At 45.9% G+C, this 15,681-nt stretch overlaps 1 protein-coding gene and 1 pseudogene across 5 annotated transcripts in view; both read left to right on the top strand.

Annotated features, from left to right (window-relative positions):
• The window catches only part of LOC309840270 (transmembrane 4 L6 family member 1-like), a 56,280-nt pseudogene extending 51,402 nt beyond the window's left edge, over nt 1-4,878 (top strand). The window contains exon 5 of the transcript in view: nt 4,778-4,878. The product of the transcript in view is annotated as a transmembrane 4 L6 family member 1-like (transcript). The remainder of the gene's footprint in view (nt 1-4,777) is intronic.
• Nucleotides 4,565-15,681, top strand: part of VSTM5 (V-set and transmembrane domain containing 5) — a 37,913-nt gene continuing 26,796 nt past the window's right edge. For all 4 annotated transcript variants that reach the window (XM_082684076.1, XM_082684077.1, XM_082684075.1 and 1 more), the window contains exon 1: nt 4,565-5,259. In XM_082684076.1, the coding sequence (XP_082540202.1) occupies nt 5,169-5,259 (91 nt within the window). In that variant the 5' untranslated portion in view covers nt 4,565-5,168. The remainder of the gene's footprint in view (nt 5,260-15,681) is intronic.

Consider the following 15,681-nt stretch of genomic DNA (forward strand, 5'->3'; position numbering starts at 1 on the left):
GTAATGTCAGACCCTGTGGGCCAGCTAGCTCACAAACGCTGGCTAGTTCAGGAAAACCGCTTTTGTCTTTCTCACTTTTAGGTTTGTTTTGTTATGTTGGACTGAAGACCATATTCTGAGATTAAGCACACGGCATCTGCCCCAGGCCATGTACTCAATGCCTTACATCTAATTTTTACCAATGAAGAAACTGAAACCCAGTGATACAAAATCATTTCTGGAATGGAACAGCTAAGACCAGGATTCAAGTTAGACTTTTTGCCATCTGTTGGGTCCCCAACGTTGGGTCCCCCAGTAATGGGTCCGTGATTAAAGGAGCGAGACTGATACAAAGCAAAGGTCAAGCAAAGCTTTATTTCGCACCAGGCATCAAGAATCAAACTGATCGGGATGCCGGGGTGGCTCAGTGGGTTGGGCCACTTGCCTTCGTCTCAGGTCATGATCCCGGGGTCCTCGGATCAAGTCCGCATCCAGCTCCTTGCTTGGCGGGGAACCTGCCTCTCTCTCCACCTCTGCCTGCCTCTCTGCCTGGTTGCGTGCTTTCTCTCTCTCTCTCTGATAAATAAATAAAATCTTTAAAAGAAAAAAAAAAGAATCAAGCCTACCGTCAAACAGAACCCCACTGATCAGATGTCTCCACCTGGCCTGACCCACCCTTGTATTTGGGCTTTGTTACCTGGGACTGGTTTCCCAGACTTGTTTTTAAGTAAGTTCCCCTGGGAAGGGTGGGGCAGAGTCAATTTAAGTTTGACAACAAAATGGCAGTTCAACGGGGTGGGGCCGCTCTGGCTGAATAGGCCCTTACACCATCCACCACACTGCCCCCACTGCATATTTACTGAATACCTTTAATATGCCCAGCCCTGCATAGCATCATCCATAGAAGATCTAGAAGAAATGGTCTCTGCCCTTCAGAAGTATCATCTTTGAGCCCAAGACTAAAAAGCAAGAATGCCTCAAGGAAATTTATTCCATTACTGAGTACCCATTACACACCTATTATGAGCTGGACATTGTGATAACGGACCCAGGGTTTTCCGTGGAATCATCCGCCTTCCCACCTGTGTCTTACTGACCTTCACAGCAGCACCAGTAAGTAGTAATAGAGGAATCCCATCTTACAGCTAGGGAGACTGCTATAAAGACATGTTAAATTATGGGGCGCCTGGGTGGGTCAGTCGTTAACCGTCTGCCTTCCGCTCAGGTCAGGATCCCAGGGTCCAGTGAACCAGCCGCATCGAGCCCCGCATTGAGCTCCTGCTCCAGAGGGAATCTGCCTCTTACTCTCTCAGTCAGAGTCAGTCTCTCTCTCTCTCTCTCTCTCTTTCTCTCTCTCTCGGGCGCACGTGCGTCCTATCTCTCAAATGAACAAATATTTTAAAACCTTAAAAAAAAAATGTTAGGGACGCCTGGGTGGCTCAGTTGGTTAAGCAGCTGCCTTCGGCTCAGGTCATGATCCCAGCGGCCTGGGATCGAGTCCCACATCGGGCTCCTTGCTCGGCGGGAAGCCTGCTTCTCCCTCTACCTCTGCCTGCCATTCTGTCTGCCTGTGCTTGTTCTCTCCCTCTCTCTCTCTGATAAATAAATAAAATCTTAAAAAAAAAAATGTTAAATCGCTTGCCTAAGGTCACAAAGTTTAGAGTAGAAGAACTGGGCTTTTCCTGGGTCTGTCTGACTCCAGAGCCACAGTTCCACTGTGTCCCCGGCCTCTCTATTCTCCTGCCATCAGGACAAAAGAGAATACGCTCACCTTTAACAGGACTACTGGCTAATAGGGGAGAAGACTTGCCTACGTCAGTCATCACAGCTTCTGATCACAGAGGCTGCGCACTCAGGCTGCATGGAGCAGGCAGTGTAGACCAAACCAGTTTGGTGTAAGAGCCTTACTTAGTACACTATAAGGCACCATAAAAATGCAGGTCCAAGGAGCCAATTTTAACACAGTTTCTATAGGTCTCCCGTACAGTAACATTCCATCCTCTTGCATCTCAGCACCCATCTCGCACCATAACAACGTCCATGCGCAATACACAACAAACATATTTTCTTTCTTTTTTAAAAAGATTTATTTATTTATTTGAGAGAGAGAGAGACTCAGAGGGAAAGGGTGGGAGGATCCCAAGCAGACTCCACAGTGTGAGTGGAGTCCAACCCAGGACTCGATCTCACGAACCCCAGATCATGACCTAAGCTGAGACCAAAAGAAGTCAGATGCTTAACTGACTGAGCCACCCAGCTGCCCCAACAAGAAGCTTATTTCCAAGAAAGAAGCAAGAAGCAAGAAGTTAACAGATCATCTGAAAGCAATGATCAGTTTTCCAGAATAAAACACCAGAATATATGGTTTGACAAATTCGTATGTCCTTACAGGAACAATGAAATAGCATATTTAAAATCATAGCATATTTAAAGTTTAAAAATCTCAAAAATGAGAACTCTATGGGGACCTACGGCTGTTATAAAGCTTGGACGATATAAACACACACATCATTTATTTCTCTTGGAAGTAAAAAATGGCTCTAAAGTTTTTGAGAAAATAAGCACTGGTGGGTGTTGATTTTTTTTTTTTTTTCTTTCCCAGAATGGTTGGTTGGTGAAAAGAGTCACCAAATACCGAAAAGTGCCAGTGGCATATACTGTGGCAGAGAAGGAGTCAATATATCAGGTTAGGTGTGAATTCTATCCTTCTGGCAAAAAAAAGCTCCCTCAGTATTGAATATGCGGACCCCTTCAAGTCTTAGTCCCAATCTACTTTTCTAGTCTTCCTCCCCACTCCTCCCTCTCTGCCTCAACCAGACTGAGGTCATGCCTGGGATCAAGCAGGCACTTACTTGATATTGGTGAGGGTGCTTGAGGGGCTCAGCTGGTTAAGCGGTTAAGCATCTGCCTTCAACCCAGGTCATGATCCCAGGTCCTGGGATCGAGCTCCATGTGGGGCTCCCTGCTCAGCAAGGAGCCTCCTTCTCCCTCCTCCACCTCGTTTGTGCTGTACATACATAAATAAAATCTGTAAGTAAATAAATAAAATTTTTAAAACAAACCAAAAAATAGGTACTCGTAGAAAGAAAGAAAGAAAGGGAGGGAGGGAGAGAGGGGAAAGGAAATGGTCAATGTAATCAAGTCTTAAATGGACTCGTGCTAGCTCCCTCTTCTAGGCAATCCTACTCTAAAGAAAAGATCTGACAATCTAAGATTTAAGTGTCATCGAACATGACCAGAAGAAGCATCTAACTAATGCAGAACAGTGGTTTTCCGCCCTGGCTGGCTATCAGAATCCCTCAGAGAGCTTTTGAAATATACTAATGCCAGGCCCCCACCCCAGAGCATCTGATTCCATTGAACTGGAGGGACACCCTGGTCCTGGTGCTTTATTCCCAGTGTGTGGACAGGATTGCCCATCTCTGGCCCAGGCCAGTCCCCTCAGAGTTCCAGAGAGTTGATGTCACATCTCCACGGCCAGACTCAGCGTCACTGGGTCACTCTAGCCTTTATCAGCGCTCAATCTCATGAAATTCTTCCTTTTCTCTTAACTTTCTCAGACTTCAGTTCTTCTCGTTTAACAAGTAGTTATTAAGCACCTGCCATGTGCCAGGTATCAGGTGTACTCCAGTGAGCAGAACAGTCCATTTCCTCACACCTTGACCTCAGCAGGAAGAGCCCTCATGCCTGGACACCTTTCCCGATTGGGACCAGTCGGTCTCCACTAGTGAACTTCTCAGGACTAGGAGCCCTACGTTAGTCATCTTTGGAGCTGCAGAGCCTAGCACATTGCCTGGTATGAAGGCAGATTTGATCCAAGTTGGATGAATGATTCCTAAATCCTCACAGATGGAATAAAGAAAACAGAAAACGGTCAAGAAGTTTACTTTCATTCGCCTGGGCTTTCTCAATTCTACATCATAGAAATCTAGTTTAAATTCTCCCAAAGAAGGCATTTACTTGCTTATAAGAGGTAAGACAAGTGTACAGAATCTCGGAGCTCAAATCATGTCATTAGGGCTCAATCTCTCTTGTGGCTCGCCTGGGCTTTCTCAATTCTACATCATAGAAATCTAGTTTAAATTCTCCCAAAGAAGGTATTTACTTGCTTATAAGAGGTAAGACAAGTGTACAGAATCTCGGAGCTCAAATCATGTCATTAGGGCTCAATCTCTCTTGTGGCTCGCCTGGGCTTTCTCAATTCTACATCATAGAAATCTAGTTTAAATTCTCCCAAAGAAGGTATTTACTTGCTTATAAGAGGTAAGACAAGTGTACAGAATCTCGGAGCTCAAATCATGTCATTAGGGCTCAATCTCTCACAGCTGGCTCAGGCTGTGTCATCTTGGCATCTTTCCTAGTTCAGGGCCTCTCCACGAGACAGGCAAGATGGTCCTCCAGGAGGTCCCAGGTCTGTAACCTCCGATTTTAGCAATCCAGGCAGACTCCGAGGGCCCCAGGTGCACATTCCTGAACCAAACATTCTCTGGCTCAAACATTCCCCCAGTACTCTCTGAGTATCTATCATGTGCCAGGCCCTGTGCAAACAAACAGGCAGGTTGTCAGCGAACAATTGGATAGATGGAGGGATGGAGGGATGGAGGGAAGGTTGGTTGATGGATGGGTGGATGGGTGGATGGGCAGATGATGGGTGGTGGATGGGTGTCACTAGTATCCGAGCCTGAGGCTCCCTTGTTGTCCCCTGTTCTCACCCCTCCACCCCAGGCTATCCCTTCATTTTCCTAAAAGCCTCCTTGACCCTGAAGCCATTATAAGGATCCTTTCTCTTGGTCCTCAGGCAACAGCTGGTACTTTCCCTCCCTCCCACCATCCAGCATCCAGCGTCCAGCGTCCAGCATCCAGCCGAATCTGGAATCGATACCAGTGAACTGGGTGTGAACGGAAGGAGACTGGCTCATTATTTGCCATTGTTTACTTCTGAGTGTGTGCATTCTCACCGCTTCCCATTCTGTCTCTCCTCTTTCCTTCCCACTTCTTCCCACTGGCTCAGCCACAATACAAACAGCTCATCAGCATTTGGCCCTGGAGGACCTGCGGACTCAGGGGAGGAGGGCAGAGGCGGCGGGCGGGAGCAGCACCGCGGCGGTGACAGCGCACAGCCGGGCCCGGCCGCGCCGCGCCGCGCCGCAGGACGCCCATGCCCGGCCCGAGCCGCCCAGGGATTGCTCATGAGGCCTCTGGCGAGCGGGAGTAGGAAGAACCGCGGCGTATCCCTGGGGCTCCTGGCCCTCTTCCTGGCCGCAGCCCGGTGTCTGCAAAGTAAGCGCTTGGCGGCAGGGAGGCTCGGGGCGCAGTGGGGGCCGGCGGGGGCCGGCGGGGGTGGCGCTGGGGGCGGAGAAGTGGCTGTGGGGCTCGCCCCCCCCCCACCGCGGGGCACAGCGGGGAGCGGCGGAGCTCGGCGGGGCTCCGGGACGGGGGCGGAGCGGACAGACGCGGGCGGTGGAGCAGCCGCGGGGCTCGGGGCGCAGCGGGGGACGGCGGGGTGGCGCGGGGAGTCGCGGCGGAGCTCGGGAGGGGGGCTGGCAGCGTAGCGGAGCTCCGCGGGGCGGTGCGGCGGACAGCGGAGCTGGAGGGGCCGGCAGGGGGCGACCCTGAGGCTCCCGGCGCAGCGTGGCGGGGGGTGGGGGGGGCGGTGCGGAGCAGCTGGCTGGTCCCGCGGGTCGCGGTCCCCCCGGTCACAGGCCCTAGCCCACCTCGGGGGCCCCGGGTGTCAGGGGACGTGCTGCTTCCCCCGGGGTTGGGCGCTTCTTCTAGGGCTCCGACCGCAGGCGGAGGGACCTGGCCAAGTGGAGGCTCTCCCGGCCCGGCACCCAGGGCCACTTCGGGGTGCCCGGTCCGGCCCCGCCCGTCAAGGCGTTATCAGAGCCGGAAGCCGACGGGGAGATAACCGGCTCCCGGCCCCGTGGCCGCCGCCTCTGCTGTATTTTCTATTTCTTTTTCCTGGAATAACCAGACTTGCAGCTGAGGTGTCCCCGACCCCAAGGGTACACGGGGCCCCGCCCACTACGGTGGGGATCCCTCGCCCTCCCGCAGGGTTCCCCGGGTCCCAGGACATTCTGTAGGCCTCTCCCCTCACGCAGAGGAACCCACAGCCGACCCTCTTGAAGAAAGGGAGTCTGGGGGGTTGGGGTTGGGTGTTGGGGCCTGAACTCAGGCCGAAGGTGGTCCTCGCTACTGCGCACAGAGTGGTGGGCGTTGGGTGGCTCAGCCGTAGAATCTCCCTAGTTTGATGAGCCTTAATGTAACTCACAGAGGCACAAACTCCCGCTGACACAAACCACAGATCCTAACACAGCTTTCTTTCTCCTCTAATCATTAACATCATTGTCATTCCCGTGTTACAGATGAGTCCGCTGAGATTCAGGGTAAGGACTGTGGGGCCACGGGAGGTGGGAGCACCGACAGTAAGAGCTGGCACTGACTTAGCACGTGTGCGTTCACCATCCCTGGGACTCGACAAGATTTTTATCCCCGAATCCACAAGGCAACCCTCTAAGTGCTACACGATCCCTGTTTCACAAGTGAGGAAACTGAGGCACACGGAGGTTGTTGCTTGCACAAAGTCCAAATGGAGGCAATCTAGCACTGGACTCTTACCGTGCACTGACCAGAGCCCAGCTTGGGAGACTCGCAGATTTCAGAAACCTAGAAGGGCTGGGATAGGACAGGGACCTCTGGCTGCCTATTGAACTAGAAATAACCTTGTTAGTCATTCAGGTGGTGGGTGTGTTTGGCGTTGCAGTGGCCTTTCCATTGTTTTTCAACCCTCCAAACTTCTTCCAGCCGCCATTCTTACCCAACACCTAAAGATGCTGCCGACACTCGTGGACCAGGCCTTTGCCTAGCTCTCACTCACTGCACGTGTTCCTGGAGGAGGCAGGCCACTGTGGGGAAACTAGTTCACAGCCATGCCCTCAGGCAGGCAAAGGAGTGCAGAAGGCAGGATCTGTCCTTGGTGTTCTGAAACCTAGTGTTTACACAGGTCAATGCAGCTCTCTCTGCATTGACAAGCAGCAATCTTGCTCTTTCCTCTTGACTGCTACCCCTAGTCATCACAGAAATATTCTAGTTTGTACTTTGCCAGTCCTGTCCGGATGGACATTGAAATTTTCCGTGTTTAGCCCTCAGGCGGGTGAAAGCAGCTTCCCTCCCACAGAATGGCAGGTTCCGTGCTAGGGAGAGGACAGGGAAGGCTGGGGCCACCTCCAGGCTGCCAGGGTAGCCCCAGGCCAAACACTTCCTTTCCACAGGGATAGTGCTCAGAAAAATGCTTGGAGGAGTAAATGAAGGATTGAGGGAGGGGTCAGGACTTTCAACCAGAAAGTCATCCAGATTTCTCCATTTCTGATCTCCACGGGAGATCTGAGCAACTCCGCGCTGGTCTGGGAGGAGGCCGCAGTCAGGAGACGCCCCTTTTCTCCATTATCACCAGGACCTGAGGACGCCTCTATATTTCATTCCCTGTAAGACTTTTCCTTTTAACATTTATTTATTTGTCTGAGAATAATTGGCATACAATGTTATAGTACCTTAAGATGTATGCCATATTGATCTGATAATTCTATACATTACTCAGTGCTAATCACAGTAAGTGTAGTCATCATCTGTCACCAACATTATTTAAAAATGATTGATTGGGAACTCCTGGGGAGCTCCTTTGAATAAGCATCCAACCCTTGATTTCCGCTCAGGTCATAATCTCAGGGTCATGAGACTGAGCTACTTGGGTTGCTTCCATATCTTTGCTATTGTAAATAATGCTGCAGTAAACATAAGGGTACATATATGTTTTCAAATAAGTGTCTTTGTTTTCTTTGGGTAAATATCCAGCAGTGGAATTACTGGATCAGGTGATATTTCTATTTTTAATTTTTTTGAGGAACCGCCATATTGTTTTCCACAGTGGCTACACCAATTTACATTCCCACCAATGGTGCATGAGGGTTCCCTTTTCTCCACATTCTCACCAACACTTGTTATTTCTTGTCTTTTTGATACTAGTCATTCTGACTTGTGCAAAGTGATATCTCATGTGGTTTTGATTTGCATTTCCCTAATGATTAGTGATGTTGAGCATCTTTCCATGTGTCTGTTGGCCATCTGAATGTCTTCTTTGCAAAAGTGGCTATTCAGATCTGTTCAGATCTGAACACATTTCAGGCTGTTTGTTTTTTTTTTTGGTGTTGAACTGTGTAAGTTCTTTATATATTTTGAATATAAGGTTATATTTTGAATATAACCTTATTGGTTATATCATTTGCAAATATCTTCAATAGGTTGCCTTTTTGTTTTGATGATTTCCTTTGCTGTGCAAAAGCTTTTTATTTTGGTGTAGTCCTGATCCTTTGTTTTTTGCTTTTGTGTCTGTTGTCTGAGGAGACATATCTAGAAAAATGTTGCTAAGGCTAATGTCAAGGAGATTAGTACCTCTGTTTTCTTTCTTTTTTAAAAAAGATTTTATTTATTCATTTGTCAGAGAGAGAGGGATCACAAGCAAGGGGAGCAGGAGGCAGAGGGAGAAGCAAGGATCCTAACCTGGGACTCTGATCCCAGGACTCTGAGAACATGACCTGAGTCAAAGGCAGATGCTTAATCGACTAAGCCACCCAGGTGTCCCCAGCCTCTATTTTCTTTGGTTTTATGGTTTCAGGTTTCACAGTTAGGTCTTTAATCCATTTCAGTTAGTTTCTGTGTATGATTAGACAGGTGGTCCAGTTTTATTCTTTTGTGTATAGCTGTCCAGTTTTCCCAACACCATTTATTGAAAAGACTATCTTCTTTCCGTTGTACATTCTTGCCTCATTTATTATAAGTTAATTGACCATATAATCATGTATTTCTTTCTGGTCTTTGTGTTCTGTTCTACTGATCTATGTGTCTGTTTCTGAGCTAGCACCTTACTGTTTCGTAGTATATCTTGAAATCCAGGATTGTGATACCTTCCACTTTGTTCTTTCTAGAGATCGAGTGGCTATTTGGGGTCTTTGTGGTTCCATACAAATTTTAGGAGCAATTATTATAGTTCCGTGAAAAATGCTCTTGGCATTTTGATAGGGATTGCATTGAATCTGTAGATTGCTTTGGGTAATATGGACTTTTTTTTTTAAGATTTTATTTATTTATTTGACAGACAGAGATCACAAGTAGGTAGAGAGGCAGGCAGAGAGAGAGAGAGGGGAGGAAGCAGGCTCCCTTCTGAGCAGAGAGCCCAATATGAACATTTTAATGCTATGAATTCTTCCCATCATGGTATATCTTTCCATTTGCTTGTGTTGTCCTCAATTTCTTTCATCAATGTCTCATAGTTTTCAGGGTATAGGTCTTTCAGCTCCTTGGTTAAATTTATTCGCAGGTATTTTGTTCTTGTTGGTGCTGCTACAAATGGAACTGTTTTCATAATTTCTTTTTCCACTACTTCATTATTAGTGTATAGAAATGCAACAGATTTTTGTATATTAATTTGTATTCTGCAACTTGACTGAGTTCATTTATCAATTCAAATAGTTTTTTGGTGGAGTCTTTAGGGGTTTCTATATGTAATATTATGTCATCTGCGAAGAGTGACCATTTTACTTCTTCCTTACCAGTATGGATCCCTTTTCTTCTTTGTCTTGTCTGCTTGCTGTAGCTAGGATTTCCAGTACGTTGAATCAGAGCAGTGAGAGTAGACATCCTTGTCTTGTTCTTGATCTTAGAGGAAACACTTTCAGTTTTTTACATTGAGCATGATGTAAGCTGTGGATTTTATGAATGATCTTTATTCTGTTGAGATATGTTCCCTCTAACCCCACTTTGTTGTGGTTTTCATCATGAACAGATATCACTTTGTCTAGTGCCTTTTCTGCCTCTGTTGAGATAATCATGTGATTTTTATCCTTCCTCTTGTTAGTATGATGTATCACCTTGAACGACTCGCAGATATTAAACTGCTCTTGCATCCTTGGCTTAATCCCACTTGATTGTGGTGACTGACTTTTTTACCATATAGTCGAATTCTTTTATTTTTTTTTAAGATTTTATTTATTTATTTGACAGAGCGAGAGAGCACAGGCAGGGGAAGCAGTAGAAGGAAAGGAATAAGCAGGCTCCCCACCAAGCAGGGAGCCAGACACAGGACTCAATCCCAGGTCCCCAGGACCATGACCTGAGCCGAACGAAGACAGATGCTTAACCATCTGAGCCACCCACGTGCCCCTGTATAGTTGAATTCTGTTTGCTAATATTTTGTTGAGGATTTTTGCGATCTGTGCTCATCAGAGATACTGGCCTGTAGTTCTCTCTCTCTCTCTCTCTCTCTCTCTCCCCCCCCCCTTTTTTCTCTTTGGTAGTGTCTCTGTCTGATTTTGGTATTAGGATAATATCTCATTACCTCATAGAATGAATTTAGAAGTTTTCCTTCCTCTTCTATTTTTGGAAGAATTTGAAAAGAATAGGCATTAAATCTTCTTTAAATGCATCATAGAATTCACCTGTGAAGCCATCTGGTCCTGGACTTTTGTTTATTGGGAGTTTTTTTTTATTACAGGTTCCATTTTATTACTAGTCATTCGTCAGTTCATATTTTCCATTTCTTCCTGATTCAGTTGTGGAAGCATGTATGTTTCTAGGAATGTATCCATTTCTTCTAGGCTGTACAGTTTGGTGGCATATACATTTTCATCATACTCTGTTATAATTCTCTGTATTTCAGTGTTCTTGGTTGTTTTTTTCCCCCTCCTTCATTTCTGATTTGATTAATAGAGTCCTCTCTCTTTTTTTTTCTTGATGAGTCTGGTTGATCAATTTTATCTTTTCAAAGAACCAGCTCTTGGTTTCATTAATTTTTTTTCTACTATTATTTCAGTCTTCTTCATTTATTTCTGCTGTAATCTTTATTATTTTCCTTCTTTCCACCAGCTTTGGGCTTGTTCTTCTTTTTCTGACTCCTTTATATGTATGGTTAGATTGTTTACTTGAGATTTTTCTTGTTTCTTGAGGAAGACCTGTTGCCATAAACTTCCCTCTTAGAACCACTTTGCTCTGTCCCAAAGATTTTGGACAGTGGTATTTTTATTTGCATTTGTCTCCGTGGATTTTTTTTTTCCCCTTTCCTTTTTGATTTCTTCATTGAATCCTTTAGGGGCATGTTGTTCAGCCTCCAGGCGTTTGTGTTTTTCCAGTGTTTTTCTTATAATTGATTCCTAGTTTCATATGGTTGTGGAAAAGATGCTTGATATAATTTCAGTCTTCTCAAATTTATTGAGACTTGTTTTGTGGCATACTATGTGATCTGTCTTGGAGAATGTTCCATGTGCCCTTGAAAGAATATGTTTTGGGGATGTTGTTTTGGGGATGGAATGTTCTGTACATATTCATTAGTCTATCTGGTCTAATGTGTTGCTCAAAGCCACTATTTCCTAGTTGATTTCCTGTCTAGATGCTCTGTCCATTGATGTATGTGGTGTGTTAAAGTCCCCTACTATCCCTGTATTATGTTAATGTCTTCCTTTGTGTCTCTTAATAATTGCTTTATGTACTTGGGAACTCTATGTTGGGTGCATTGATATTTACAATTGTTCTATCCTCTTGTTGGATTGATAGCTTTAGCATTATGTAGTGTCCTTTTATCTCCTGCTACAGTCTTTATTTTATAGCTTATTAATTTCTGATAAAAGTATTGCTATCTTGGCTTTTTTTTCCCCCTCCATTTGAATGGTTTTTTGTTTTGTTTTTTAGAGATTGTGTGAGCCAGCATGGTGGAGGGAAATCTTTTGTATAACTTTGTAACTGATTAACCTATTGCTTTGCCGTATGCTCCCTTTTACTTGTGAAATTTTTTCCCTTTCACAATTTTTTTTACTTCTAGTGATGGCCTTTTCTTTCCACTCAAAGAATTCCCTTTAATATTTCTTGTAAGATTGGTTTAGTGGTGATGAACTCCTTTAACTTTTCTTTGTCTAGGAAACTCTCTCCTTCTATTCTGAATGATTACTTTGCCAGGTAGGGTATTTTTGGTTGTAAGTTTTTCCCTTTTAGCAGTTTGAACATATCATGCCACTCTTTCTGGCCTGCAGAATTTCTGCTGAGAAATCAGCTAATAGCTATATGGAGTTGCCCTTGTATGTAACTGTTTTCTTTTTTCTTGCTGCTTTTTTTTTTTTTTACTTTTGTTCCCCCTTATTTTATTTTTTTTATAATTTTTTATAAACATATAATGTATTATTAGACCCAGGGGTACAGGTCTGTGAATCGCCAGGTTTACACACTTCACAGCACTCACCATAGCACATACCCTCCCCAATGTCTGTAACCCCACCACCCTCTCCTTACCCCCTTTCGCTAGCCCCTCTCAGTTTGTTTTGTGCATTAAGAGTCTCTTATGGTTTGTCTCCCTCCTGATCCCATCTTGTTTCATTTATTCTTTTCCTACCCCCCAAACCCCCTACGTTGCATCTCCACTTCCTCATATCAGGAAGATCATATGATGGTTGTCTTTCTCTGATAGACTTATTTCGCTAAGCACAATACCCTCTAGTTCCATCCACATTATCACAAATGGCAAGATTTCATTTCTTTTGATGGCTGCATAGTATTCCATTTACATATATATACCACATCTTCTTGATCCATTCATCTGTTGATGGACATCTAGGTTCTTTCCATAGTTTGGCTATTGTGGACATTGCTACTATAAACTTTCTGGTGTTTCTTGCTGCTTTTAAAATTAAAAGTTCAGGGGCGCCTGGGTGGCTCAGTGGGTTGGGCCTCTGCCTTCGGCTGGGGTCATGATCTCAGGGTCCTGGGATCAAGCCCCACATGGGGTTCTCTGCTCGGCGGGAAGCCTGCTTCCTCCCCTCTTTCTCTGCCTGCCTCTCTGCCTGCTTGTGATCTCTCCCTCTCTCTCTGTCAAATAAAAAAAAAAAATCTTTAAAATTAAAAGTTCAATTACTTTTTTGTCATTTTAAGATTTTATTTATTTATTTCAGAAAGAGAGAGAGAGGGGCGCCTGAGTGGCTCAGTGGATTAAAGCCTCTGCCTTCGGCTCAGGTCATGATCCCAGGGTCCTGGGATCAAGCCCCACATTGGGCTCTCTGCTCAGCAGGGAGCCTTCTTCCTCCTCTCTCTGACTGCCTTTCTGCCTACTTGTAATCTCTGTCTGTCAAATAAATAAATAAAATCTTTAAAAAAAAAAAGAAAGAAAGAAAGAGAGAGAGTGTCTGTGTGTGTGTGAGTGGGGGAAGGGACAGAAGGAGAGGAGGGGGGAATGAATCCTAAGCAGAGTCCACAGAGTGCAGAGCCCTACACAGGACTTGGTTCCACAACCCTGGGACCATGACCTGAGCCAAAACCAAGAGGTGGATGCTCAACTGACTGAACCATCAAGGCACCCCTACTTTGGGTCATTTTAATTATTATGTGTCTCAGTGTGAACCTCTGGGAATTAGTCTTATTAGGGGCTCTCTTCACTTCCTGGATCAGGATGTCTGTGTCCTTCCCCAGATTAGCTGTTATTTCTTCAAATAAGTCTTCTGCCCTCTTGTCCCTCTCTTCTCCTTCTGGGATCCCTATAATGCAAATGTTATTACACTTGATGATTTCACAGAGTTCCCTAAACCTATTCTCATTTATTATTATTTTTCTTCTTTTTTGCTGTTTAGCTTGGTTGCTTTTCATTGCCCAATCTGCTGTAGGACTTTCTTTTTTATTTATTTATTTATTTATTTATTTTTAAAGATTTCATTTATTTAGGTGACAGAGAGAGAGTGAGACAGCACAAGCAGGGGGAACAGCAGGCAGAGAGAGAGGCAGACTCCACTGAGCAGGGATCTTGAAGAGGGGCTTGATCCCAGGATCCTGGGATCATGACCTGAGCCAAAGGCAGACGCTTAACGGACTGATCCATTCAGGCGTCCCCGCTGCAGGACTTTTTAAAAAATATATTTTAAATTGTCTAAAGTCAGGATGCATCAGTATCTAATCAATAGCTTTGCTATAATCTCTGTTGGCCTGGATCGAAGTCAGGCCCTTCCTGAGAGGATGTGTGTTGCTTCTGTCCATAGCCAGAGGCAGCTTATCTGGGGAGTAGGAAAGACTTCTTGAAGGAGGTGAGGCTGAGTCTTGAAATAGGAGTACGTGTATACAATAGGGCAAGATGGAGAAGAGAATTCTAAGTATACAGCAGGCACTCAAAAAATAGGTATACTATTCCTTCTGGGGCCTGACGGGGTCTAGACATGCTAAAACAACAACAACAACAACAAAACAGAAGAGGAAGTGGGCTTCTGCCTTAGCAAGCATCTACAAGGATCTTGGCAGAAACCCCACTCCACAATCCTGCCGATACTAAGCCTCCTTGCTCCAGTGCATTTAGAACCCTGGTCTGCCCGCACCTGCGTTTTCCCTGGAAAATGGGCTTGTGGAAGGAGTGTATTTATTTATCAAGAAGAAATGAGGGTAGGAGAGAGGCTAGACTGGCACGTTCAGAGTTGGAAAATAATTTTCTCCTGTCACTGGTTTGCTGGGCGGGGGATGCACCAGTCAGCCCTGTGAGCATAGGGGAATGACACAGTGGACCCTAAGGGGAGCACAGGATGTTCCTCCTTCACATATGGTGCAGGAAGCATGTTGGCCTTTCCCTGTGCTGAGATGCACCCTGCGGGAGCTCAGGCCTGTGCCATGCTGACCCCACAGGAGACTTCCCCGGGGAATCCCTAGTCGGCAGAAGAAGAAGAGTCTGGGTCCCAGTCCCACTGCTGGCTGTAAACCCTGGATGCAGACAAGGCACCTTCCGCCTCTGAGTGCACATGGCAAGGAGGGTGGGCTGGCTTGGTGCTTCTCCACCAAGTCTGCACATTAGAAGCATCTGGGGAGCTTGTGAGAAGTAAGGATGCCCACAACCTACTCTATAGAGTGAAGTGGGTGTCTCCAAGGGCAGTTCCCCATACTGCTTTGTTTTGAATTTAAGTTCCTTGGGTGAGTCTAATGTGTGGCAAGGCTGTGCCCCTGGACTAGGCTATTTCTGGGTCCCTTCCCTTAGTCTTGTCCTAGGGAAAGAGCCTGTTATGAAGTGTGCGTGTTTCTTCCACCTTCTATTCTCAGGAGGCCCACCATTGTGGAACTGAGTCTCACTGACATCTTTTTTTCTTTCAAGATTTATTGATTTACTTTTTAGAGAGAGAGAGCATGAGCAGGAGGGGGAAAGGGAGGAGGAGTGAGAATCTCAAGCCGACTCTGCACTGAGCATGGAGCCTGATGTGGGACTTGATCTCATGGCCCTGAGATCATGACCTGAGCTGACATCCAGAGTCTGTCAGTTAACGGACTGCACCACCCAGGCACCGATCACTTATGTCTTATTCATGGTTTTATCCTGACAAACCTATAGATATTTCCCCCTTGGCTTAGGGTAGGAGACAAGGATGCTTTGCTGGGGAGTTATGTTTGCTCAGTAAGCAGTTCCTGAAGGGTACATGGATGGCTCAGTCAGTTAAGCGTCTGCTGTTGGCTCAGGTCATGATCCCAGGGTCCTGGGATGGAGCCCCACATCAGGCTCCTTGCTCGGTGGGAAGCCTGCTTCTCTTGTAAGGGCCTATTTAGCCAGAGCAGCCCCACCTCAGCTAAACAGAAATTTGTTGTTTATGCAGTAAAACTTAAATTGACCCTGCCCTGCTAGGGGAACTTATTTAAAAGCAAGTCTGGGAA

The sequence above is a fragment of the Mustela nivalis genome, assembly GCF_964662115.1.
Source record: "Mustela nivalis genome assembly, chromosome: 9".
Classification (NCBI taxonomy): domain Eukaryota; kingdom Metazoa; phylum Chordata; class Mammalia; order Carnivora; family Mustelidae; genus Mustela; species Mustela nivalis.